This window comes from Choristoneura fumiferana, chromosome 17 (genome assembly GCF_025370935.1).
Source record: "Choristoneura fumiferana chromosome 17, NRCan_CFum_1, whole genome shotgun sequence".
NCBI classification, from domain to species: Eukaryota; Metazoa; Arthropoda; class Insecta; order Lepidoptera; family Tortricidae; genus Choristoneura; species Choristoneura fumiferana.
This window is the reverse complement of record NC_133488.1, coordinates 18,225,059-18,250,677: the sequence shown is the minus strand read 5'-3', so window position 1 is coordinate 18,250,677 and position 25,619 is coordinate 18,225,059. Positions and strand designations below refer to the sequence as shown.

Below are 25,619 nucleotides of genomic sequence, written 5' to 3'. Positions count from 1 at the left end.
CAACCACAAAAAACAAATGATATACTGCCATTCTATTACATATGTATTATATGATAGACAGAGGATTAATTATTCTGTAAAAAAGCGAATTTAATCACCAAAATAAATTTTGAACGATACGATTTGATTTTGACGTTGTGAACGTAGTAGGTTTCAGAACAGAAAAAAAATGTGATGTTACTGGTGTAAAAAAACTTACATTAGTTTTAAAATTCCATTCGATCAGTGGTCAGTCAGTCATCGTTTGTTTCTTGCCCTTGCAGTCGAGATCGTTTTACGTACTCCTGTAAGCTTTCAACGTTTGACTACCATGGCGTCTCCGAAGCCCTATGCTTCTGTGTCTGAAGAGTTGAGTGATGTGCAAGTGTTGGACTCTAATGAGCCGCTTGTCACGGCCTCCTCTTCTGCGCCGTCTTCAAGTAGTGCGCGAGTGATGGACTCAATAGAGCTGCTTGTGCCTACTGCGCGAGTGTAAGTTTTGGACTCAAATGAGCCGCTTGTGCTCCCGCGTGTGTGATCCTCGGTCCTTGACGAACCGGTTGCTGGTCCCAGTAGGATGGCTGGTCCCAGTGGAGTAGCAGCAGCTGGCTCTTGTGATAGCCTACCAGCTATCGCTAGTTCTTCGGACGAGGACGAGGAATATGCTGCTGCGATGCCCCAACCTACTGGGTCATCCGGCAGAAGGCTTAATCCTTACTCGGATGAGTTGAAGTAAGTTTCGATTTATAGTATGATTGCTGTACAATATAATATCATTGTAATTTCAGGTCAGGTCAGGGCCCTTGGGTATTGCGCTCCCTTTACCACAGTAGATAGTATAAAGCAGTACGGAAACTAGACCTATTTTAGAGTATTAATAACCCATCAAATAAGCCTTAGTTTCCATACTGCTTTATAATATTTACTGTGGTAAAGGGAGCACGAAGGATAGCACCGCACAGCGGGAAAGCGCTCAGAAAAATTTGTCCCATTTTAAGTTCATAAAGCAATTTGTATACATTATGATTTGTGGACCCCCCTCCGACCCTCCCCCGGCGCGAAGCAGCATTCACATATTTTAATGTAATTTTTTTGTTACAGAGCCATGTGGACCTGGAGAAAAATCTTCTCCAAATTGGGATCCACGGAGCAATGTATCCAGTTTGCGGAGGAGAGAGGTCTCCTTCCAACTGAGAAAATGTGCGCCTACCACCGCAAGGCAATGTCATTTACTAAAGAAGCTGGGCAAGTTGGGAAATTTAGATGCCGAAAAAGCAACTGCCGGACCAAACCAGTCTCCCGTGCAGTTGGAACCTGGTTCGAGAACGCACGCTTGTCCCTCACTCTTCCAAATCATGTACGCATTTAGTGAGGGACTGACATATCACCAAACCAGAAAGGAGCTAGCGTTTGAAGATGGTTCGGTAGTTTCACATAGAACTGTAGCCGGGAGACAGTAGCTCTTTACCAATTAGAAAATCAAAGGGCCCAAGGAAAGATAAGGGGCCCTAATAAAATAGTAAAAATCGATGAATCGAAATTTCGGAAAAGGAAAGACTCATTGGAGGACATGGGGTCATAGGAATGATCGAAGATGGCAATGATGATCTGCGGCTTGAGGTGTGTCCCGATGATGAAAGGTCTGCGGACATATTGGTGCCACTTATAAAAAAACATGTTCAGGAAGGTTCCATCATTCACACAGATTATTGGAGAGCATATCTGAGCCTTCCTGAGCATGGATATATACATAAAAGGGTCAATCATAGTGACCCAACTAACAAATTTGTGGCACCTGATGGGACACACACACTACAAATCGAGAGCCAGTGGAGAGGACTAAAAAAAAAATTTAGACAAAACCAAAATAAACACAATTTTACTGACTGGCTATGTGAATATAGCTGGAGGCGAAGAATTATGGTGAATCATTTAGATGCATATGAAGAATTATTAAATGCAATAAAATATGTTTATAAAATTGAATGAGGAGGCTCATTCAATTTTATAAACATATTAGCGTTAGACAATACGGACTCTGGTCACTGAGGTGCATCACAGCCGGTTCTTATCAAAAAAGCAACAACCATCATGGTTTATCTTTAATTAGATACACTTTTAACGCAGATTGTGCTCATTATTGCGTAATGTCGATTTACCGCCGAAATGAAATAAAACAGTTTATACAAATTGTATGTAAATAACTTTATTCATTTACCTAGGTACAAAATTATATAGGTAACGAGAATATGCTATTACCCGAAACCTAATGAAATAATATACAATTACATCAATGTTTTTGTTAGCACCATATTTTTATAGATTTTCTGTTTTTATATAAATCATACCATTACCTTAACTTGCTAAGAATGCATAGTAACATGTAATGAATATTTATGGTCTTTTGTTTTTATATGTTACACTAACATATAATTTACCTTTACCTATGAAATAATAATCATCACACATTTAACTAAAATGAATTTACAACATACAAGAGTTCTACAAGCTCTAAAGTTATGAGTAAACTATACATAGTGTAATACAAGTGCTTCTGGTTCATAAGAAAAATAACATTATTATGTGGGTAGTTTTAATACAATTAGCTGCATTTCTATCTATGTGGAAAATGATCTCAATAAGATTTAATACAACCTATAAAAGAGTTGTCAAGATCTTTATATCCATCCAGAAGCACCATTGTACTACATTCTAAGTAAGCCAGGACAGGTAAGTAGTAGGTACATAAATCAAAATTTGGTCCAGCTCCAACAAAACAATTATTTCACTTTACCTTTTGTTGATTAAGACATCTCAACACCAGTACAGTCTTTGGTTAGGACAGAAGTAAACGGACTCTATTTAACAACTTAAATTTAAAATAATATCACAAGCACAATAACATTGATATTCTCGCTTTTAAATCTCAGTCAAACATTCAAATTGAAAGTTAAAATAAAAACAAAGAATATTGCTTATTTTTGATAAGCTACCTGAACAACTTCATATTTAGTAAACAAAAAACATGAATTCCAGAATACCTAAAATCTGAACAGTTCATGTATTACTGGACAATGGAAATATATCTTTATATGCCCAGAATATTGGTTAACTAACGTAGCTACTTACGGCAAACATTACGAAAAGCAATAGGCCTTCTATGACAGCAAAATCTAGTAAGAACAAAGGATGCAATGCACGAAATACTATGCGAAGATCGTACAGTAAAGTACATCATTTTGTCCACAACTACATAAGTATGTTACATATACTTTATAATACTTTTAAGGCATAATATCCTCTTCTCCTCTACTTAATAATCCACCTAAAGCTAATCTAAAACCTTATTTTTACACACATACACTTTCACACTTTCAATTATTCAAATTAATTTCATACCAATTTCCTTTAGAAACTCGTACTCAATGTGGAATTTGAAAGTGGTGAAAACGAATCAAAAAAGCACAATCCAACAAGCTCTATGGCAGCTCAGGAAAGGAGTTAAATATGCTCCACAGCGTTAACCTTTATATTCCTTACTCAACAATTTAATGAATGGACTTCGCTTATTACCAACAGTCGATTGTTCTGATGACTTACTATTTAGAGGATGGATAGTAGTAGAGGACAGCGCAGCCGGGGAGCTGCCAACGGGAGGCGTGTAGCTCTATAAGTTGGAGGAGCGTGCGGCGGATGGAGGGCGCGGCCGCCGTGTTGAGGAACGCGTCGCGGACGGCCGAGAGAAGACGCTCCAGGTCGCCCGGCAGCTGCGTTTCCAGATCGCGCCCGATGTACGTCAGGACGAAGAATAAGTTCTCCGTCTGAAATTGAACATGGATTGTTATGAGCAGGGGGGCCAATACATAATATTTAGCGGCTGTGGGACGGCAAGATACGAAGTTTGAATTTCGCATAATATAGGGCCAGAGACGCTCAGCATCGGTATTAAGCTTGATTGGCATTTGATTGATGGCTCCCCGCCATCGGCTGCCGTAAATGCCGCCATCAAACGCCTCTGATGCTGGGCTGGGACCGGCCCGGCCTTACATTGTGAATATACGCGCTCATACAAAAGATGCACAGAAGTTAAGAAGAATATGGATAGAAGCACAATATGTATATACTTTGGTGTACAACGCTTTAGATATTCGGTACAGGACCATGATTAAAAAGGGCGCCGAGACTTCGCGGAGAGTGCCCATCAAACTGTGTAATGCCAACACTTTCCACCGCAAGCAGAGACTCCGTATGAAGAGCTTGTTAACACGCGCTAACTATATTATGATAGTCTGTAACCTCAGTAGTCTCTCGCCCACCAAACTAACATTTATATGTTAGTAATAAAGGGAATCATGCTATAAGTCTGTCATTTGGAACAACCCCAAAAGAACCAGTACAGACTATCCTAAAAAACTATCAGCCGACAAAAAGTTTGTAATCTGCGGGGCCTTTAAGCTATACAGGCAAGGGTATGGAGGCATATACTTACGTCTCCGGCGGAGGGCACGGGCTGCCGGATGCAGTCCTCGCAGCACTTGCAGATGAGCGTGAGCAGCACCTGTCCGGGCTGCGCGGACGCGCCGCGCCGCTGGATGGCGCGCCGCCGCAGCTGGCAGTACATCTCCAGCAGGAACGACAGGAACGCCATCAGCCGCGGACGCCCGCCGCCCACGATCGTGCCTAGGAGCTGCGGACAGAGGATACATTAAATAAATATCACGGGACTCTTGACACTAACCCCCGTTTCACAATCTATTGATTAAATTTATTTGACGGATAAAGTGATGCCGTCTCTGTTTTGTTCTAATAGACGGAGACGGCATCACATTTATCCGTCAGTTAAAATGAATCAATGGGTGGTGAAACAGCCCCTAATTGAAGTAAACAAAGCTTGGGTTATAGTTATTTATAGGCACAAGGCAACGGATAAACATACTTTTACATATTTAAAGATATTTTAAACATCCAAAACTCGAGAGCAAACATTCGTATTTTTCATACAAATATCTGCCCCGGCCCCTGCAAGTAACTTCTATAACTCACTCCCTTAGTTTTTGTATAGTTACAATCTGACTTTTTTACTCTTGCATACAATTTTTCAAACATTTTCTTTCATATAAACTCTCTCTTGACAATCACGAATACACAAAAAAAACTTTTTTATTTATATATTTAAATAGATCTACTGATCCTTGATGATGTTTTTGGCTTCCACATCGCAAACATGACCGATGACCGGTTGTGGGCCAAATTTTCGGAAGACGCACGCTGATTCGCCTCCCCACAAGATAGAATGATGACCTTGTAAATGGTCGCTGAAGTTCGTTAAATGCAGGCGGGCGCAGAATCGGTCACCGTGGTGTTCTTTGAAGACCCTTTGTCAGTGAATGTTTTAGACTGATGCCCCACCTTCTCCCGGTCCTGGTACCACTGCTGGCACGTGTTGAGCAACGACTCGAGGAAGGTCTCGGTCTGCTCGCGCTCCACCACGGCGATGCAGCGGCGCGCCGCCGGCAGCGCGTAGCGCGGGGACTCCACAGCTCGGGACACCAGGTGGCCCACCGCGTCCATCAGGGTACGCGCACACACCGCGTTAGGATCTGTAATTTAATTAATTTTACATCAATACCTAAAGTCAATTCAACTGCTTACTGAAAGAAAATGGGTGAAATTTCACCCAAGATTTAAAAGTGACATGTTACGTACGAACAGTCCTAATGTTATCAAGGAAAGTTCCGTCTGTAAAGGCAGCATTATGCTGATTTGAGACCATTTCCTGGCAATGATACGTATTAATTATTTCTCTCTCCACGTTCTGTCCGTAGTAAATGTTTTTCTCTCGTCTTTCTAATATTCGAAGTACATACTTACAATAAAAACTTGAAAAAGAAGTCTATACAGGGTTAAAAATGACCAGAAAACTGTTACAACCTCGTCATGATCCCTCACATACTTTAGCGAAATGGAAACTTAACTTTTTAAGTATCGCTTACAATCGCGTCTAAAGAAGTTGCTGGCTTGAAGCTTCTCCAAAAGGCTTGATAGGAATGATATTACATTGCTATTTTTTTATCTCGGCAGGAAAATTGACTAACCTGAACGGCGGCTCGGCGACTTTTCTCTATTAATTGCGCGTGCTTACCTGCAGTGGTTACCGGGCAGCACACGTAATGAATAGAAAGCTCGAAGCTTCCAGCTCACCTTCCAGCGCCTTGTCGATGCATTCCTGTATCTCAGTGGGGAAGTTGCCCAGGTCTCCCGCGTCAGCCGCCAGGCCGAGTGCCGCCATGCCGCTGGCCAGAGCGTCGGCGGACGTCAGCGACTTGGATCGCTTCAGGCCGGGCACGAATTGCGGCCGGATGCTCTTCCCATTCCCGTTTGAGAGAGAAGAAGGGGGAGATTTCTTCTTCTCGGGAAACGTCTGCTGCGGCTGGAGCTTGAAGTGGACTCGAGGACCCTGGAGTTTTAAAAGTGGCAATAAGGTATAGCTTCTGGAACAGTTAGATGACAGGCAACGTGCATAAAACCACTTACAGTGCGTAATGGTTTTCCATTGTATTTTACCGGAAAAGTTCGTATTTATCGTGCTCTCTTAAATAGCTTCAGTACATATCGTGCAGGCGTACATTTTTCATTTTTACATTTGACATTAAATAATGAAGTTCCATATTAATAGATATGAAAATGTCATTTATTTAATACAATTAATTATTGAAACTTTTGGTGCCGTCATATTCCGATTGAGAACTGACTTTTCCCGATGGAAAATCATTGTGCACTCGGTACATCTGTAAGTGATATTTACGTACAGTCGCCATCAGATATTTCGGAGCGGCCAAGGTGATCGAAAATATCGACACATGCACTCTATTATTTTATATTAAGGTAAGGTATCGTTTTGAGTCTTTGACATTCGTTTGACACGCGTCTTTACTTCCTGAAAAAGTCATCGGAGTGTCTGCCAAATTAGGTCAGCTGGACAGTAACTGATTCCCTGCTAGGCAACGGACCCATCCCATATCGATATTTTTGATCACCTTGGCCGCTCAGAAATATCTGATTGCGACTGTACGTATTTAGTAAAATTTTGCTTCGATTATGAGTACCTATTTTGTTTTGATTCGTCTGTAAAGCCGAGTTTAGACTTGCAAGAAAAATCGTGCAAGTTGCATTATATAGCGGCACTCGATTGAACACTACAAAATCCTTAGCTTTACGACCTCGCAATGGAATGCAACTTGCACGATTGTTCTTGCAAGACTAAACTCGGCTTAACATAACCTACCTGTAGAGCTACAATAATACAAATAAATAACAATCTCATGGCCGTGTGACGCTATCGGTAATAGATACGCAAGGAATATGCTTGTTCAAGCGTAACTTTAGTAAGAGGAACTTAACACCAGACTACCCACGTTTTAAAATGAACGTGCTCAATACATAAGATCAAGAAAACTTTATACTTTAATTAATACAATCGGGTACGGTTACGGCCAGTACCTCTAGTGTAAGTTTTCGGTTACAAAATACGTCTCGATCGCGTTCGCGTTAAAATCTCAATTTATATGGAAACACGAACAGCGCCTCTAGCGGAACGTTTGCGATATTCGTGTTTCCATACAAATTGAGATTTTAACGCGAACGCGATGGACGTATTTTGTAGTCGAAAACTTACACTAAGGGCACTGTAGGTACAGACGAAATGCATTCCAACAGCAACGTAACTGCAGAGTGCTTATACATTTCTGATTGCAGTTCCATTGCAGTTGGCACAACACAACTGCACGCAAACGGAGCTGGCTGCGATTGAAATGTATGGGCAGTAGAGGTGAGGCGTATTTACTGGAATAGGTTTTGGCTTGGACGCGTGAGTACGCGTTCCCGCCCGCGATTCTTTTAGCGTACGAGTATTTCGGAGTATGGCGACTGACAACGTTCCGCCAACTTGAAAACAAGCATTTATGTACACTTTTTAATTGAAAATTTTATAAAAATTGCTTACAGTCCTAAGCCTGTATAAAGTATGAAGGGAAGTTTTTAGTCGGTATTTAATATAAGTTAAAATTAAAAAATATATAATGAGAAAACTGAACTGTGACGTGGAATTCAGTAGTTCGATATTCGTAAAACTACTAAAACTAGAACGTGTTTTGTTTTTGTTTACGCAATGACTCAATTGAGTTAGTACTCGTAGATACTCGTGGACCTAGTCTTTGGATCTAGTCTTTTTGTGGACGCGTACTCGCAAGACTCAGTCCGCGTTTTGCCTAGTACGTCTCACCTCTAATGGGCAGTCGGCAGCTGCGGTTCTTAGGTGTACGACTCCGTATTTGTTGACCCGGAATAAACCAGCATAATGCACGACCTGATAATTGAAACCTTTATGGCACTTAAATTAGGGTTGGAATTATCCTGTCGTTTATTCTGATTTTGGGTCGACAATTCGGTACATCGAACAAAAAAAAATACAATGAAAGTGCCACTATCAACGAAGGTACAGTCTACTACAAAAAGATCAATACGGCTGAGGTTACAAAAATATGTATACACGAATTTATCGACTTAATAATAAGGCCGTGTATACATATTTTTGTAACTTCGGCCGTTGAACTTTGTAGTCGAACTGTACACGCTGTAAGTAGGTACAGTCACATTTTGAACGCTTGACTAGAAAAGATAATAATTTTAAGAACAAAAAAATAGCAGCAGTAGTAAGTAGTGTAGTGCGCTGACAAGATGGCCGACAGTGTTCGGACACGGCACACGTTACCTGCGCGTGAGGCACGTGCGTGGTGGAGGCGCTGTTGAGCAGCGCGTGCGCCGGCATTACAGGCCGGTAGTGCGGCGGCACCTGCGCAGACAGTACGGCCGAGCGCGAGTGCTGCAGCCCCACGCTGCCGTATCCCACGCCGATCGCCGGTCTGCGGAAAACGCGGTAAACATTACTTTTAGGTTTTAGCTCCATCATCATCATCATCATCACCCAAAAGACGTTCACTGTTGGACATAGGCCTCCAATTGCTTCGGTTGAAAGCGGCCTGCATCCTCCGTGGCTTTTTTCCTTTAGGGGCATACATGTCCAAATGTCAGAACGTCCAGGTGTCACATTGTCCATTGTCAAAAAGCTCGAAGGTTATAATGCCCTAACGTCGGATAGTCCATATGTCCGAGAGTCCAGGTGTCACATTGTCTATTGTCAAAAAGTTCGAAGGTTATAATGCCCTAATGTCGGATGGTCCATATGTCCGAGAGTCCAGGGGTATCATTCTATTTTGGTTTTATTTACACCTATTGCAATCGAATTGTTTTCGACTCGATCGCCTTTACTGTCAAGTCAATAAAAGCTGCCACCACGTAGACAATACGATAACAATATGGAAAGAGGCAATGTATAATGAGGCTCCAGTCCATCTGCATGACTGGATCAGCTATTCAATTCTCGTCGACTCGACACGACATGTACGAAGCATCATAGATGCATCTGGATCTTACCGAGAATGGGCCTCAGGGTGTTAGATAATAGACTGGAAATAATGCAGATGAGCAATCTAGCTCTCTAATCTATTTCAGTTATATTTATCATTTAGTTGTGTTAGTCATATTTTTATACAATGAGACATTATGGGATTCAGGCCTTCAGAACTAGGACGTTTAATCTTTCGGACTTTTTGACGCTAGGACTTTCAGACTAGGACGTTTAATCCTTCGGACTTTTTGACCATGGACAATATGACACCTAGACTTTCTGACATTTGGACATGTATGCCCTTAAAGGGCTTTTTTAACCAGTTTAACCAGAATTGTTTCGCACCATGTGTGGTCCGTAATTGCTAAAATCAGATCCACGAAATATTTTAAACACTGAACGGCAACGCGGCTTTGGAACGGTGCAAGGGCGCCATAGTTTAACCTTGCGGTTCCTCGAATGAAAAGAATTTATTATTAGAAACCACTGAGCTAGTGGCTCAAACAGAAATGAAGAGATAATTAGGAAATTCGAAATATCCTTTGAGGCCGTCTAAGACTAAATATGTAGATATTCGGTGGATGAAGGATTTTCGGAGGTCATCAGAGTAAAGATTTTAACGTTCCCGATTGAAAAGGGCCCATCTATAGTTACGTAAGATGATTTTGGCGACTTTTCGAGGTCGATTGCTCCCTTGTGTTAAAATAAAATAAAGAATACGCGATAGTTGCAACCCTCTCCCCCATTTGGGAGTGCGTGAGATTCCGTTCGACCAAAAAGCTTCGATTAATTTATGAACGCCATGGATGCAAAAAATTGAACTCAAAACGCTAAATCTTGGGTTAGGCCACTTCAGATTTTTGTCCTGACAAATCGAGATAAAATTAATTAGTTATTTACCTTGAAGTTACGTAAACCGAGCAATAGAGTAATAATCTTATTACAGATATCATGTCACGTATTCCATCCAGCAGTATCCGATGACCTAACGTCCGATGTGCAGTGAAAGTCATTCTCACGGCTGTCGCTTTAATATCATAACATTATTCGTAACAAAGTCTTGTGTTACGTAACCTACTTTTTAAATGTTTACATTGGAACAAAGAGGGCTATCGACATTGTACTAGATACACTTAAACGAATAAGCGTATTAATTCACGCCATGGTGGTGTCTGGACATCAGAAACAAAAATACATAAAACTAACAATACGTAGGTATTTACAAAAAATATTGATGTCTAAATAGACACACAGCAATAAACCTAAGAATTAACAAACCGTAACAGTCGTGCGCAAGATGACAGATAGTGCTCCCCAAGCATAAATCTTAAAGATACCTGGATAGACTTCTCGTAATTACATACAGAATAAATAATAGAATGCTGGCCACCGATGACTATTCGGTGACAATGGAGTCCTTTCGCGCTCTCATAAATAATGATGACCACGATACAGCACCCGTTATGGGAGAAGCTACGTGACATTCGCTCTGTCAGGGGGCCTAGCTGTTTATACTGGCAAAGCATTCGTCCTTATCGCACTTGCTTACTAGTTAGAAAGGAATAAATGCAGAGTCCGCGACCAAGAGTAGTCCACTGTTAGTCGGTAGGCAAATGGGCACCAGAAGGACGGATGTGGGGGCATAATTAATATTTGACAGTAACGAAATTTATTACTCCCCAAAATCGGTCTAAGAACGGTTAGACAAATATTATTTATATTAGCTAGTATGTGTAGGGTCTTCGATCAATGTGTCCAGCCGTGATGGCGTATGGCGCGGAGGCTTGGACACTTACACAGCAGAATATCCATAGGCTGCAAGCCGCACAGAGAGCTATATGGATCGAGCGATGCTCGGTATTTCTCTCCGTGATAAGATAAGAAACGCGGAGATCAGGAGAAGTGCAAGACACACGAACATAGCTAAAATATGTAGTAGCCAAAAGGAAATGGCGATGGGCTAGCCGACACATATGCCGCCAGAAAAAATTAGTAAGTAATGAGAACCAACCAGAGGCCAGAACAGGTAATAGAAATGTCGTTAAAACGCTCACACGACACGACACGATGGACCGAAGATCTCGTCAAAATTGCCGGAAAGGCGTGGATGAGGAAGACACAAGACCAAGAAAAATGCGAGCTTATTTTATGATTTCAATTCTAGTTTTGTTCCGCGTACCTTGATTTTAGAGAAGCTCGATATTTCGGCACAGTTGCATGCGCCATGATCACGAGACGACTGGAGAATTGCGGGTATGCTGGTATAACTGTCAGTCAGAAAAATAAATCAGACGTAACCGATCTACCCTCTCCCTAACAAGTTGCACACTACTGCTGGAATTCTAACTCTTTTTTTATTCTAGTGGATGGCAAACGAGCAAGAGGGTCTCCTGATGGTAAGAGATGACCACCGCCTATAGACACCTGCAACACCAGGGGGATTCAGATGCGTTGCCAACCTAAAGGCCTAAGATGGGATACCTCAAGTGCCAGTAACTCGCTTTACAATTACGGAAAAATACACTCACAGTATCATTCACTTTTTTCGTATATCAATATCACTAACACGATCAGGTTTAACTATATTTAGCACTGGTGACCATCTGTAAAACCATCTTCTCGATTAAAGTTTGGGTATTTCGTAATTTCGATAGCTGCCCTAACTAATCGTGGTACTAACTAACTATACCTACACAAATTGACTGACTCGGGCGTTACTTTGTAGAGTTACATAACAATGAACTAAGTTTTAACTAGCTACCCCGCCGCAACCGCAACAAAGGCCACGAAATAGCAAACGGTTTTAGTTCACCGATAATTAGGTAAGTACTGTAAGCATGTCTGAATGAAACATATCCAATATACGATTTTGTTCAAAGGGCGTGAGTGCACCTTTAACTGCACTTCATAAACCCAATTTAAAACTACAAAAATCGTGGAAGTAGCATTGTATTACATCGCGAGGCCGTAGAGCAAAAGTCTACCTGCACCCTTAGTGTAAGTTTTCGGTTGCAAAATACGTCTCGATCGCGTTCGCGTTAAAATCTCAATTTGTATGGAACATGGATTTGAAATATAATAGCATTTCAAGTCTGTGGTATGGAAACACGAACATCGCAAACGTTCCGCTAGAGGTGCTGTTTGTGTTTCCATACAAATTGAGAATTTAACGCGAACGCGATCGAGACGTATTTTGTAACCGAAAACTTACACTAAGGGACTTACACTGGACCACTTTGGGAACCTCTTCCGTAAAGCATACAAGTTCGAAGTAGTCAATCGAGCGCCGCAGTGTAATGCAGGTATAAATGGGCATATATGAAAATATTTCCTAATCGTATAATCGTTCTAACAAGCAGAGTCCCGTATGACAGTGCAGTGGAATGAGGACAAGTGGCGCGTCCTGTCTCCGCCTGTCTGAGGGCTCGCTTTGTGCTATTCGCGCTTGTTAAAATATTAAAGCAAAATTGACTATTAGTCAGCAGTATGAGATATTTAACAGTCTGTCAAGGTACAGTAACCTGCATTAATATCAGCCAAAGCTGAGCGTGCGTGCAAAAATATCACGTCCTAACGGCCCTAGAAATTGTATTAGATATTTACGCACGCTTTAATTGTTTCAGATATTGGTACAATACAATAACTCTTTATTGCACACCAACACATAGTAAGCAGTACAGAAAACACAGAGCTTGGTACTGTTGTAATTATAAGGATTAAAACTGGTAATTTGGTAGTTGACGCTATTAATCAATGATGTATATAATAGAATAATGAATAACGAATACTACCTACTTCGTGGTGTAGTTCCGTGTGTTTCACTGGGATGTACGTCGAGTTCATAAACTTGTCAAATCAAAAATATCTAAACGCCGTTCTACGCTGTTAACAATAGAGTCGTGTTCAGATATTTTTGATCAAATTTTTGCTCACAAGTTTATGAAGTCGACTGTAAGTGCTATTTAGAAAGATTAATTTCTGCTTTCACCAATGCAATCTACAACATCAAGTCGAAATCCCAGATTTAGACCATCCTGGATTACATCGGATGATCTTTGGACCGGTTGCCAAATCAGAACGCCGAATTTTATATATGCGTCCCATGCCCCATCGACATTCGACATCGAAAGACGAATAGAAATAAAATCTCAAGTGGAAACAGTCAGTAAATAGTTTGCAAGGTTGAAGATTAAGGTTGCCTAGTTACCTATATTTAAGCGTCGTGGTGTGAGTAGGTGAGTATTTTCTTTAGAGGTAATATATCTGTGTATCCACGTTAAATAAGGTAAACAGTTCCGTGACGGCACTTTGTTCTGTTTGAATTTAGTGCCACTATCTGTGAACAGGTGGTTGCAAGTCATTACGACTATTGTCATCAAATCAATGGGTATATTATTCACCCATTGTATTTCTTGATTTTATCCCGATTATTATTCCTTATAGGTAGTAAAAATAATGAAATCCGCGAGTTTTAATGTCAACAAAAGAATTCAATATAAGGTTTCAGTAGCACTTCCTGCATAGCAAATTTCATCGAAATCGCTAGACAAGTTTAATACACACAATATGTAAGTCACGGGTAATTTGAGACCCATTTCGTCAAAAAATCCTTTGAATTGTCATACAAAATGACAGATATATTCGATCTTAAGTGGATTGCCTGTATAAAGGCATTACTAGATATAACATAACATAAACTAACAATCATGTGAAACATTTTAAATATAATAAATAAATAAATATCATGGGACACTTCACACCAATGAGGACTATCGTTTTTTGTCTTTCTAGATGGCGCCACTGTTGCGTGAGGTTTTTAAGTGTGGCTTTCAAAGTCTGTTATTACGGGCGTGAAAACAAAGTTTAGATTAAAATCATATTTAATACACCTTAAAACCGTACCATAAACATATCGAGCAACCAGTGTTGCGTAGTCCCGTTTTGTTGGAAAAAAAGAGAGGACAAAAGTTTCCGAAAGACAAAACTGTCTCAAAACACAGACATTTATTGCCCCGTAACGCATAATTGCCATAATTAATTTCAGGTAATGCAAAATATTCACAAAATTATTCAATTATAAATAAACCCGCGTAACTCACCCAAAAACTATGAGATTTGACATTTCGGAGACCTCAAGCTACACTAGCACCTCTAGCGGCGAATCCATACGCGATAGATAGCCCTCACTGACCTCGTCCCAAACTAAGCAAAGCGGCATCATTAATTTAGCTATATATAATGAATGTTTTAAATCCAGCTAACGGTGCTATGTGGCGTAAAAGCTGGTGAGCTACAATGCCTAGCAAAAAGCGAGTTCACCTGTATTAGGAAATTTCGTGAATTACATTTCGCATAGCAACACGCAAGAGACCAAAGGCTTCGTACGAAGAGAAGACACTTATTGAAGCATAAACATTCATACGCAGCCGAGCAGAACTGTACGAAACAGTCCTTGATACCAAAAGTGTATGAAATAAAATTAGGTAAGTACCTACCTATTATGCCACGGCTTGCCGTGGTATTATGCTGAGTGGGGACCGTTTAGCGTCATGTATGTTTTGTATTTGTTCTTATGTCTGTTTTTATGGCGTTAAATAAATGTATTTTCTTTCTTTCTTTCTTAGTGAGTGCGCATTTCGTGCTACCTCATTCATGACGTAAATTAAACTTCTGTTCAAGAGTACGTACCTACATAACATAGGTGTTTTGTTAAGAGCTTACATTGTCAGGGTGTTATTTGGATGCTAGTAAGAATAAAAATACGTCACGAATCTCAGTGTTAAACGAAAAACTTAAACATTAACCCTTTATAAGGCAGAGACGATTCTGAAACCACTTTGTTAATAAACATTTACGGAGAAGAACATCCTCTTTATTTAACTATAATGGTATTATGCAGCGAATATATCAGGCTATCTTTCCTCATTCATACTTTTACGGTCAGTATTTAGTTAGTATAGTATGTGGTCAATTTATGCACTATGCCGGTCAAGGGAAGCAAGCTACCGTCATTGTTTCCATTATACTTTAAAAATATACTCGTCGCTGTATTTAACAATTTGAATTACAGCTCTTGCAATTCACGATGGCGAGTGGCGAGACTCTTATTGGTATGATAATAAGGTACAAAAGGATAAAATTATAAAAGGTTACATGCTATATCGATAAGTATTGTAATTAGAACATGTCTGTACAGAGCACCTTATGTTTGTTATGTCAATGTCAATGAATAGGTGTATTGGAAACATCATCTGAAAACTCAAGTGCACTAACAGGCTGAGTGCATATATTGGCCACACGTTTTTCTTAATGACTTCATTTTTTTTTTGCCGTAGTTGTGTTACTCCCTAGTACATTAAAACCTGGTACTGTATTTAACTTTCACGTAGCATATTTGTATAACTGGGGCCTTATAAAGGGTTAAATAATAATATGCTTCGGAATTTCACTTAGAGCAAAGAACCTGCAGTCAATGATGACACCAATGGTTAATTTTAGCGAAGACAAAACGAACAAATTTCAAACAGCCCAATTAGCACAACCTCTAGGTATAAGCAACTAGAGATAAATAGACGGATACAATAGAGTATTAGGTACGCTAAGGAATATGGAATGAAGTACTCAATTCAAAAAGAATCAGACGCCGGGCGAAACCTGCAGACGAGACGGCGTGGCGTTATACAACAAATGCCCAAAATGGTAATCAAAACACACCTTCAATGAAGTCATTGTTATAAACGGAAAAATTCAACATCAGTCTGGCAATACGGCCTTGGATCAGCTAACGACGGCGCGACAATGCGAATCATCACTTTATGAAGAGTTTAATGATGCGCACGAGCATGACGCACGTGCCATAGCAGCACCACCAAAAGTATTGCCAGTGTCAAATGTACAGTCATGCTCAGTATTAGCTTGACCCATTCATTAATACTCCACCATAATGAACAATACTGACAGTTTTAAATGTTTTATAATAGCGACAGTGACCAAAGCGTCCAACTCGACTGTAGCTCGTTGAGCCGAGATTTGGACCTGGTATTGGAATGTCAGGTAAAAAAGGTGCATCTAAATACATTATATCAAAATTCTCCATGCCTAATTGCCTATAAGGCAGATCATAGTGTAGTTAGCTGTGCAACTTGTTAACTGTACTTATATTTTCGCAATTAAAAATATTTAATTTTATAGTAAGTGCTCTAAGAAGCAATTGGTCAAGTAGCAACTTGTCTGTGTATCAAGTGGTCTTAATTTTTTAACTCTAAAGTCGACGGAACTCCGCTCCGCGGAGCTCCTATTCCGCGTGGCTGAGGCGCTGCGCGCCTTGACGCAACTATCCTAACCTAACCTACCTATGTTTTATTCAAGTTTTCGACAAAAACAGGTTAGGACCAGTTACTTTTTAGACCAGCTGCTTTTTTAGACAAAATAATTACCTACTAACTGTAGCACTAAGATATCAACACACTTCATGTCATATATCAATGTAATCAGTGTTCTCATTTGGAGGTATGCATTGGCTTTCCTAGTTTGATTTATTATGAAAAAGTCGCCGATCTTCATAATAATATAACAATCCAAAGCCCGACTTTACAAAATATGTGTATTAGTCAATGAACGTGCGTTTTTCCAAACATTAGTTGATGTTCCGTACAAATCACGTGTTGACAGTGCCTGGTTGCTAGCCAAGGAGTCATGCAAAATCAGCAGCCTTGTAAGTCAAGTGGACTAAGTAGCACTAAGTTTGACTCATAGATTAAAAATAATATCGTGAAAAATGTTAATGAATGAACAAAGGAATAGTTAGGTAAGTACTTACTTGAAATCGGTGTTCGATGTTTTGAAGTACCTATGTGTAAATAAATCTACGACCGTTTTGACACGTTATTCACAGATGAAGTACCAAGCCACTTATTGAACACCAAAAAACCATGAACCATTGAAAATATCGAAATTAGTGACGTATTTTCATGAAATCGATATAAACAGTGCAAATACAATTAAATAAGCAGATACTTACACGTCGGACGTAGAAAATCTTCCACGAACCATTTTCCACGATTAATAAGTCGGACAGAACAATAATTATAAAGTGAGAACAATAATATGAAGAGAGGCACTTCTCACTTTGTTTACCCGAAACAAGAAATTTATCACAAGAAACGGCCCCGCGAATCCCTGTGCAAACTTGGCAATCTGTCGCAGTAAAATTACGTTTCATTTCACTTCATAGCATCGAGAGTTTATTATTAGAATCTAGTCTAAATAAACATAAAGAGCGGGGCTTATACGAACTGAACTGACTAGCAAGTAGAAAATCACTTCACTGATACTTGGTATTGGTTTAGTTTAGTTTCGGTCGTAAAACAGTGTCGGTTTCGTTCGAATGCATTCGCGTTAGATATTCGTTTGTTTGTTTGGCGCGTCGGCTCGGGGACTGTGCGAGTCCCGGCGCGGCCGCGTACTGGGCACGCGTCACGCTACTTTCAGCCCGATTCGGTGCGCGGGCGTACAAGCGTCACCGCGGTCGAGAACAAAGTGATAACAAAAACTGTAAAACTGATACTACAGCAGACACTCCGATGTGCGCGTAACTGAAATTTGTTTTGGCTCTTTGGACGGGCGCCAGAGAAATGGATTACTACCGCTTTGGCCCGCCCGTTGACGAAAAACAAACTATCGTTGCAAGGTCGAGTTGCCGCTGAATCAACGTTGACGCGTCCGATTTTCAAACTTGTGAAATCATTCACAATTTCCGGGGGAAGCGTTAGGTGCATTCCTTTTCATGTGCCCCCAAGATATTTATAAAAATTAATCACACAGCAAAAATTTAATATATTAAAAGTTTTTTTCCGAGCCAAGAAGCCCAATTTCCTACTACACAGTGAAACATTCGGGAGTGTCACCGAACCGTTGCGTAAATAATATAGCTAATTAATTAGCAAACAAGCCGTGCCAATGTTGACGACGACGACGATGACGGCTCGTGACATAATTGATGCAATGAGATTGCATCAACAAAAGAAAAAAATTATAGGGACTTGCCGTGTACGTAAACAATCCAAATAAAAAATATTTGGTAATTATAAGATATGACCCAATGGGTTGGAATCCTTAGATCATAATTATCCACGGTATTTTTAAATTATATCTTTAAATTAGAAATTGCAGGCTTTTCACCGGAATTTTTGATTCAAGATGTCAATGTTATGGAAATACCGAGCATGGTATGGAAACATTTTGTCAGCACAATTTAAAAACCCTGAAGAACATTTACATTTACAAGTGTGTCTAGACAAACTTGCTAGCCCAATCCGTAGGTACATTCCAGGTTTTTTTTTAAACGGGATACTTAATACGCCGCTACCCGACTACGAAAGTATAGTTTATTATATAAATCAATGAAGCGATACGATAAAGCTTATGCAAAATATGACAATGCACATGCATGAACACAATGCATAAATAATCGGGTGGAGTTACGAAAGTATACTTAAATAGATTTATCAATGCCAATGACAATCAATGTAATGAAATGATCGGTGGATTGGACTGAACGGGATCGAATGCTGAAAAATAAAGATTATAAATACAAGGTTAGGTACGTGAGGACGTCAAAAGATAAAGTGGCCAAACTCAACAGAAAAATATGGCTATTAGAAATTCTGTACAGGTCGATTCACAGGAGCTGGCACGAATGAATTGAATGAGTGAATGATAATGGCTACGTGTGCATCATAAAATTAAATACTGCTTGATTCAATAAGAAACTGGTTAATTCATACTTTTCCAGCTCAGTCTAATTCAGCTCAACTGAGACCAGCACATAATGGACGCGTGGTCAGTGCGTCTCTAGCCCATGTAGGGTAGGACCCGTGTGCAACGGTGTCGCATCGCAACACGGACGGACGCATAGGTTCATTGAAAGCATTGGCGTAGCTAGGTGGACAAGGGCCCCAGTGCATAGAGAAAGAATCAGGCCATCAGCCTTCTTTCCACGTAGCTTGAACTTTTATTGGCCATCAAAAACATTTAAGTACCTAAAAAGCCTGCGCTCACAACATTTTTTTTTCTTTTCTTTTATGCTTCTCTCTTTTCAAAGCTTAGGTTAGAGGCCCCCCTGGGGTCCGGGGCCCTGGTGCACTGCACCACCTGGCCACGATAGCTACGCCACTGATTGAAAGTCTTCCTAACACCGCTGCGCCCGTTTGCAACGCGCACCCTGTACCATAGGTAAAACCGCCTCTGCTAGGTTGTGCTTTTAGCACGCATCACATTTCTATTCCTCTTATTCTTTGACTTTTCCGTACATCATAAGGCTGCGTTTCCACCAGAGATGTGCAACGATGTGTTCCGAGCAAAACCAATAGAAACGCTTCATTTACCTCGCTTCGCTCCACTCAGCTGTTTCCATCAGAGGTATTGTGCGAGGATGAGTAAATGAATCGTTTCTATTGGTTCATGAAAAAACGCATTCCTCCCAACATATCCTCGCAAATTTTCCGTGGTAACGCAGCCTCTAAAGGTAAGTTTAAAATCAGGAACTCACCTATTATGCAGATCAGCAGGCTTGGCCATTGTGAACTCCTTGGCGTGGACGTTCAGCTTGTTGGTGGGCGTCGTCGCCGTCGCCGCCACGCCGTCTGTGCGGACACCTGGCGGTCAACGGTGGTCGTCAAGAGAAGAAGGACAGTTAGGGGAGCAGAGAAATGTTAGTGTTGATGGAAATGCTTTGACGCCTATTGCCAAATCACGCTAATCTTTAAGATAAGGTCTGCTTTGAATTTTGCCTTACATCTTGTGAATATTTACATAAGTATTCGATGGTAAGCTTCTGGCGTTGCACTAATAGAGTAATAACCAGCTCATTGTTTTCTTTTAGTCACGTGGCTATTTAGCTTTTGAACGACGGAAAATAAATTAGGCTTTTTATTGCAAAAGTCTAATTAGAAGACTTCTTTAAAATTTTAGCACAGCATCCAGATAAAAAGCCTCGTAATTTTCGAAATATATCATTAAAATGTTAATAAAACACACGTAAAACAAAAAAATGTGATAAAGAGTTTGGAAGGAAGGACAGCTTTCAGTTCAGAAATACAGGATATTGAAAGTAGTGAAACACATATCATAAACTTTATCCAATAAGAGTCCCTTCGTACAATACAAATACAGAACAAATCAAATTGTAAAATATTTTACTCGTTGCGGTTTTCAGGGATGTAACTTACTTAGCGGTTCTTTAGTCGGTACGAAAGGACTCGCAGATCGCTAAAGCAGAGGACTACGAAAAAGGTTTTTATTCTGGAAAATCCGAATTGCCCATAACAAGACAGCATCAACACTGAATTATCTATCACATATTATGTAACGATCAAAATTACAGCTCAATAATAAGAGTCCCTATTATCCCTTTGTCTACAATAAAATTATCACTATTTACAAACACCTAGGCTAGCAGTAGCATGGCGCCGTAGTAACTCGATTGCCACCGGGTTCCCTACATTTTTAACGTGACCGTAGTGATAAATAGCATGGCAAAGCTTGTGTACGATACATTGCACTCACTGCGAGTATTGTATCCGGACACACCAAAATTAGGCTTCTCTAATCTAGTGAGTGTAATCACCTTGTATTTTGTGTGTATCTGTTTTCTGTATCGCTTACTATGTCTGGTGTACAATAAAGAGTCTTTGTATTGTATTGTGAGAAAGACGCTACTGTTAAATAGCCATGTACCTACCATCAGCCAAATATGTGGTCTACCAACCTAAAGTTGATAATCGTTTGCATGTCATAAAACAATAACGCTAATAGACGTGTCTGTCAACTTTAGCTACATATTCATTTGATAGGAACTTGTTTAAAAATTGATAGACCACTATTTGGCTGATGATGGTTGGTACCTACTAAAATTCTTCAAGTCCCTAGCTCCGATGTTTTTAGGGAAATAGTATGATTGATTCCCCTTGCTTTCCACACCGCGGTGTTTGAAGTTCAGAGTTTATAGTTGGCAAATCAATGAGACCGCGTCCGAGCAAAGCAAGGCAATACTTTTAAACCTATTGCGAAAATAAAATGAATCTGAATCTTGTTCTAGTCAGCCGATCTAACTAAATCTGTGAAATGGATTAAGTAGTGATCCATAGGCAATATACAGTTGTGCGTAAATAATCGGGTAACCCAGTTGGCCATGCGTGATGGATGGCGCTACGCTCCAACTGCTAACTTTCTTCCCATATTTGCTTGTAGCAACACTAGTTAAGATAGATCGATATCTACGTAATGTAGTAATAATAACAAATCAAGCATGAGTATGTGACAGTATAGCGTGGAAACTAAGATTTCTAACTAATAAAAGCACTGGCTGTACGACTTAGTAAAACTGCTCGGAACTCTTGGAACGTACATTAAAACGCTATCGTGTTTATTATATTACTGACGATCACGAATTATTTTTTGAATCTAGTTTATCCGAGGTTGGGCTTAGTGCCTTAGTAGCAACGCAAACCATCAATGACGAACCTGACGCTTCGGTCTCAGCTGGTGTCGTAACGGCGACGGACACAGCTGCTACCACCGGCACCGCGACAGACACAGCGGCCACGACAGGCACCGCGACCGTTACCGGCTCAGATGCTACGGTCACGGCTGAAACCGAAACCGGTGACACGGGGGGCGTCACTGCAGCAACCGGCGGCACCGGCTCGGCCAACGATTGCTTCATAATACACCTCGACATCAATATACTTATTCTTATATTTATTTATAACTTCAAATTACACTTTCGCATAAAAACATCGAGACAGGAACGTCTGACAGCGTACCAAACATGCGACTGTCGACCCGTTCCAAATATGTTTGTTTATTTATTTTTAATTTTGGCGCCATTTTCTTGCGTGACGTTTGCCAGCCAACTACTTCTTTATGCGGCAGTCAGCCAACCTCCTAGTATTAAAAAAACAAATCTAGTCTACGGTTATTCGCGTTTGAAATCGAGTTTTGTAAACCTCTTTCGTAGTTCATCTGCCAGGTAAAAACCTACTCACAAGCACAAGCACTTAAAGTACTACGACAAAATTTACATTATTCACTTTGATTAAATAATTATTCATGTAAAATCACTCTTACGATAAGACTCGCTGGCATCGCGGTGCCAATCAAGGGTGGATCCAGCTTCATAGCCATAGGGGGTGTCATGGTCAAATTCTAGTATTTCTTTTGGCAAATAAAACATATTAAACTTATTAAACTTTTATTGTAAAATAACATTAATCAAATACAAAATCGATTCCGCAGACAGATATCAATTTCATTACAATCAATAAGTTTAGAAATATAGGGGGTCATGGTCATGACCCTCATAAACCCCCCTAGATCCGCCCTTGCCCGCAATGCCATTGCATGTTTTACTGGAATAATTAACATTGTAAACCGGACATTGGTTTTGTCCATTGCAGTTTTTAAACTATGTAATCCGACACAACCCCAGCGGGTTTCCGTAAACACGGTACTAACCTGGGGGTCGGTAGATCTCCAACGTTGGTTTTCCCTTGGCATTGGTGAGGATCATGCTTCTCCGTTTTCCATTATTCAGAAACTGAAAGCAGAATTTATTATTTTCGAGTGATGAACTACACAATTTATTTTTAGCGGATTATGTAGTCCATGACATAGCATAGGAACTCAATGCGAGCTTAAACATCATAGACTATTTTTAACCCCCGACAAAAAAAAATCATTTATTTGCTATACATACACAAGTATAGATGCAAATATGTATGTATGTAAACTCTGTATTGTACAAAATAAGTAAACAAACACAGATGACAAACAATGAAATACATATACAAAGGCTAACTTATCCCTTTAAGGGATCTCTACCAAGTATTTAAAATAGGTACAATAATCTTTATATTAAATCACATTGCAGCGACCGTGGTCACGGATAGACTGAAGTGTAGACGTTTGTTTAGCCGCGCGAGTTTCTCGAACTACCCGCATTTCATCCCTTTTTTTTATCTGCAGGTTATCACACCGACACAACACGCTAAGTATTCGGTGATTTCTCCGAAGATATACAAGTGTTGCCAGTAAAACAAGACGATTGCCGAATGTATTAAACTACAAATTTAAATGTGTTAAATTTTGCCAATTGTTATAAAACTGTGCAAAAAATACCTTGGTAAATATACATGGTATGATTTGCTTGGAAGCAAATGGATCTATTCTAACGTGAAATTCAAGTTAGGTGCGTCCTTTTAAAATAAGTAGCTCATATTAATTATAAGTCCTAGTGAAGTCCAAGAGGTAGTGCACAATAACTACGCAAATACACAGTATTTGTTCAAAGCATTCTTGAATCAGTAGGCAGCCAGTAGGTAGAGAGTAGGCAAATATTTTGCCGTGTTCAAATATTTAGCAATATTTGAAGCCTAGACTAGGCTTTTCGCATCCAATGACCTAACATTTCATTAGCAGCTATGATGAAATGTTTCAAGTTTGATATTGTTACATTCGTACAAATTCGCACGTTTGGTCTTAGTTTACTTGAAATCACATAATTCTAAATCATTTGAAAGTGTTAAAAAACTGTGTATGCTATGCTCATGTTATCAGTTAAGTACTTGTATAATTATCTATTCTGTGATGTTATGTATATAATTGTAATTGATATGCTACAAAACTAGTTAAAATTAATTTTCGAATAGTCGACAAGATTTAATTATTGTAAAAAGACAGGTCACTCATTTATTAATAGCAAAGGTATGACCAACATGTTTGAAACCAATTCGTGGTTCCTTGTCAAGGAGGGCTCGAACGGAAAGCCGTGAACCGTGAACTTTTCAAAGCATGTCGTCAATGATTATTACGTCTGTGACTCACGGAAGTTTTAATTCAAAGAGTCGACAATATTTAAGAGGGTTTCACATTAGGTTTCACAGAAACGCTAGTTGGCACAAGACGGCAGTACTATTAGTTATTCTGTGGCACAAGTATCGAAAGGTCCGTTTAACGACTTTGACATTTGCTCACGTGATAGCTAAATGAGCCAATGAGGGCTATCGCGTATGAATTCGCCGCTAGAGGCGCTAGTGTAGCGTGAGGTCTCCGAAATGTCAAATCTCACAGTTTTTGGGTGAGCTACGCGGGTTTATTTATAATTAGAATAATTTTGTGAATATTTTGCAATATCTGAAATTAATTATGGAAAATCTGCGATCGGCAATGAATGTCTGTGTTTTGAGACAGTTTTGTCTTTCGGAAACCTTTGTCCTCCCTCAGAACAAAACGGGGACTATGCAACACTGTGACATACTCGATATTTTATGGTACGGTTTTAAGGTGTATTAAATATGCTTTTAATCTAAACTTTCTCTTCACGACCGTAAAAACAGACTTTGTAAGCCATACTTAAAAACGTCACGCAACAGTGCGCCATCTAGTGAGACAAAAAACGATAGCCCTCATTGCAAGCAAGACTGTAACGACAAACGGACCTCTCGATACTAACGCCAATCTAGCGATATTTCGGCCGTTAGGAAACCTTCATAACAGCTGAGTTCTTCCTAACAGGTAATTAATTCCCTGAATATGGCAACCGGTATTCACAGCTGAAGTTACTTTTCCATTCGCATTTTAAATTCAATAGTTTTCAATAGGATCACTTTAGATTGGCAAAAATTCACAATAAAAATAACAGTGTTGCCAATATATCAAAATTTGACTAAAGATACAAATTTGAAAATAGCAGTAAGGTCGCCAGATGCAATGCAGTGTGGGTGATTAGATAGTTGCAGCGCCCACGCATCGCATATCGGGCGTGATCAACTTCACAATCGCTGCATAATTATTAATTTATACTTATATATAAAAAATGCTAATACAGATTAAATTACGTGTTTTCGACTGATTCTTTGATACCTGTAACATTGGATTTGTTGAATACAGACTTTACATATTTATATGCCTAAATAAAAAATAAAAACAATATTTTCTTGTAGTCTAAATGAAAAGTTGACTGTTTACTTAGGGGAAAACACCAATTTCCCGTCGAAGTATCGCACCTCGTAATTGCTTGAGTGTCAAGATATCTCGTTTGATATAGGCGCTTTTCCTATCTATTATTAATTTCGGGTCACAAATAAAAAAACATATTATTTATGGGTATCAGTCT

The 25,619-nt window shown here is 39.8% G+C and overlaps 2 protein-coding genes across 6 annotated transcripts; one reads left to right on the top strand and one right to left on the bottom strand.

Annotated features, from left to right (window-relative positions):
- Positions 1-236: 236 nt before the first annotated feature.
- Positions 237-2,914, top strand: LOC141437419 (uncharacterized). The gene is made up of 2 exons (XM_074100774.1): positions 237-711; positions 1,081-2,914. Exons 1-2 carry the CDS (start codon positions 557-559, stop codon positions 1,346-1,348), a joined length of 423 nt encoding a protein of 140 aa, XP_073956875.1. The 5' UTR covers positions 237-556; the 3' UTR covers positions 1,349-2,914.
- LOC141437418 (MIF4G domain-containing protein A) lies at positions 2,170-23,071 on the bottom strand. Of its 5 annotated transcripts, none has more exons than XM_074100770.1 (7): positions 22,961-23,071; positions 19,995-20,100; positions 8,750-8,900; positions 6,181-6,436; positions 5,389-5,579; positions 4,469-4,666; positions 2,170-3,800 (listed from the first exon to the last, which is right to left on the bottom strand). In XM_074100770.1, the coding sequence occupies exons 1-7, from the start codon at positions 23,013-23,015 to the stop codon at positions 3,579-3,581; spliced, it is 1,179 nt and encodes a 392-aa protein (XP_073956871.1). In that variant the 5' UTR covers positions 23,016-23,071; the 3' UTR covers positions 2,170-3,578. The 5 variants fall into 5 exon arrangements, with proteins under 5 accessions (XP_073956871.1, XP_073956872.1, XP_073956870.1 ...); XM_074100771.1 differs by having other exon boundaries at positions 19,995-20,088; XM_074100769.1 differs by lacking the exon at positions 22,961-23,071 and adding an exon at positions 21,968-22,270.
- Between the last annotated feature and the right edge of the window lie 2,548 nt (positions 23,072-25,619).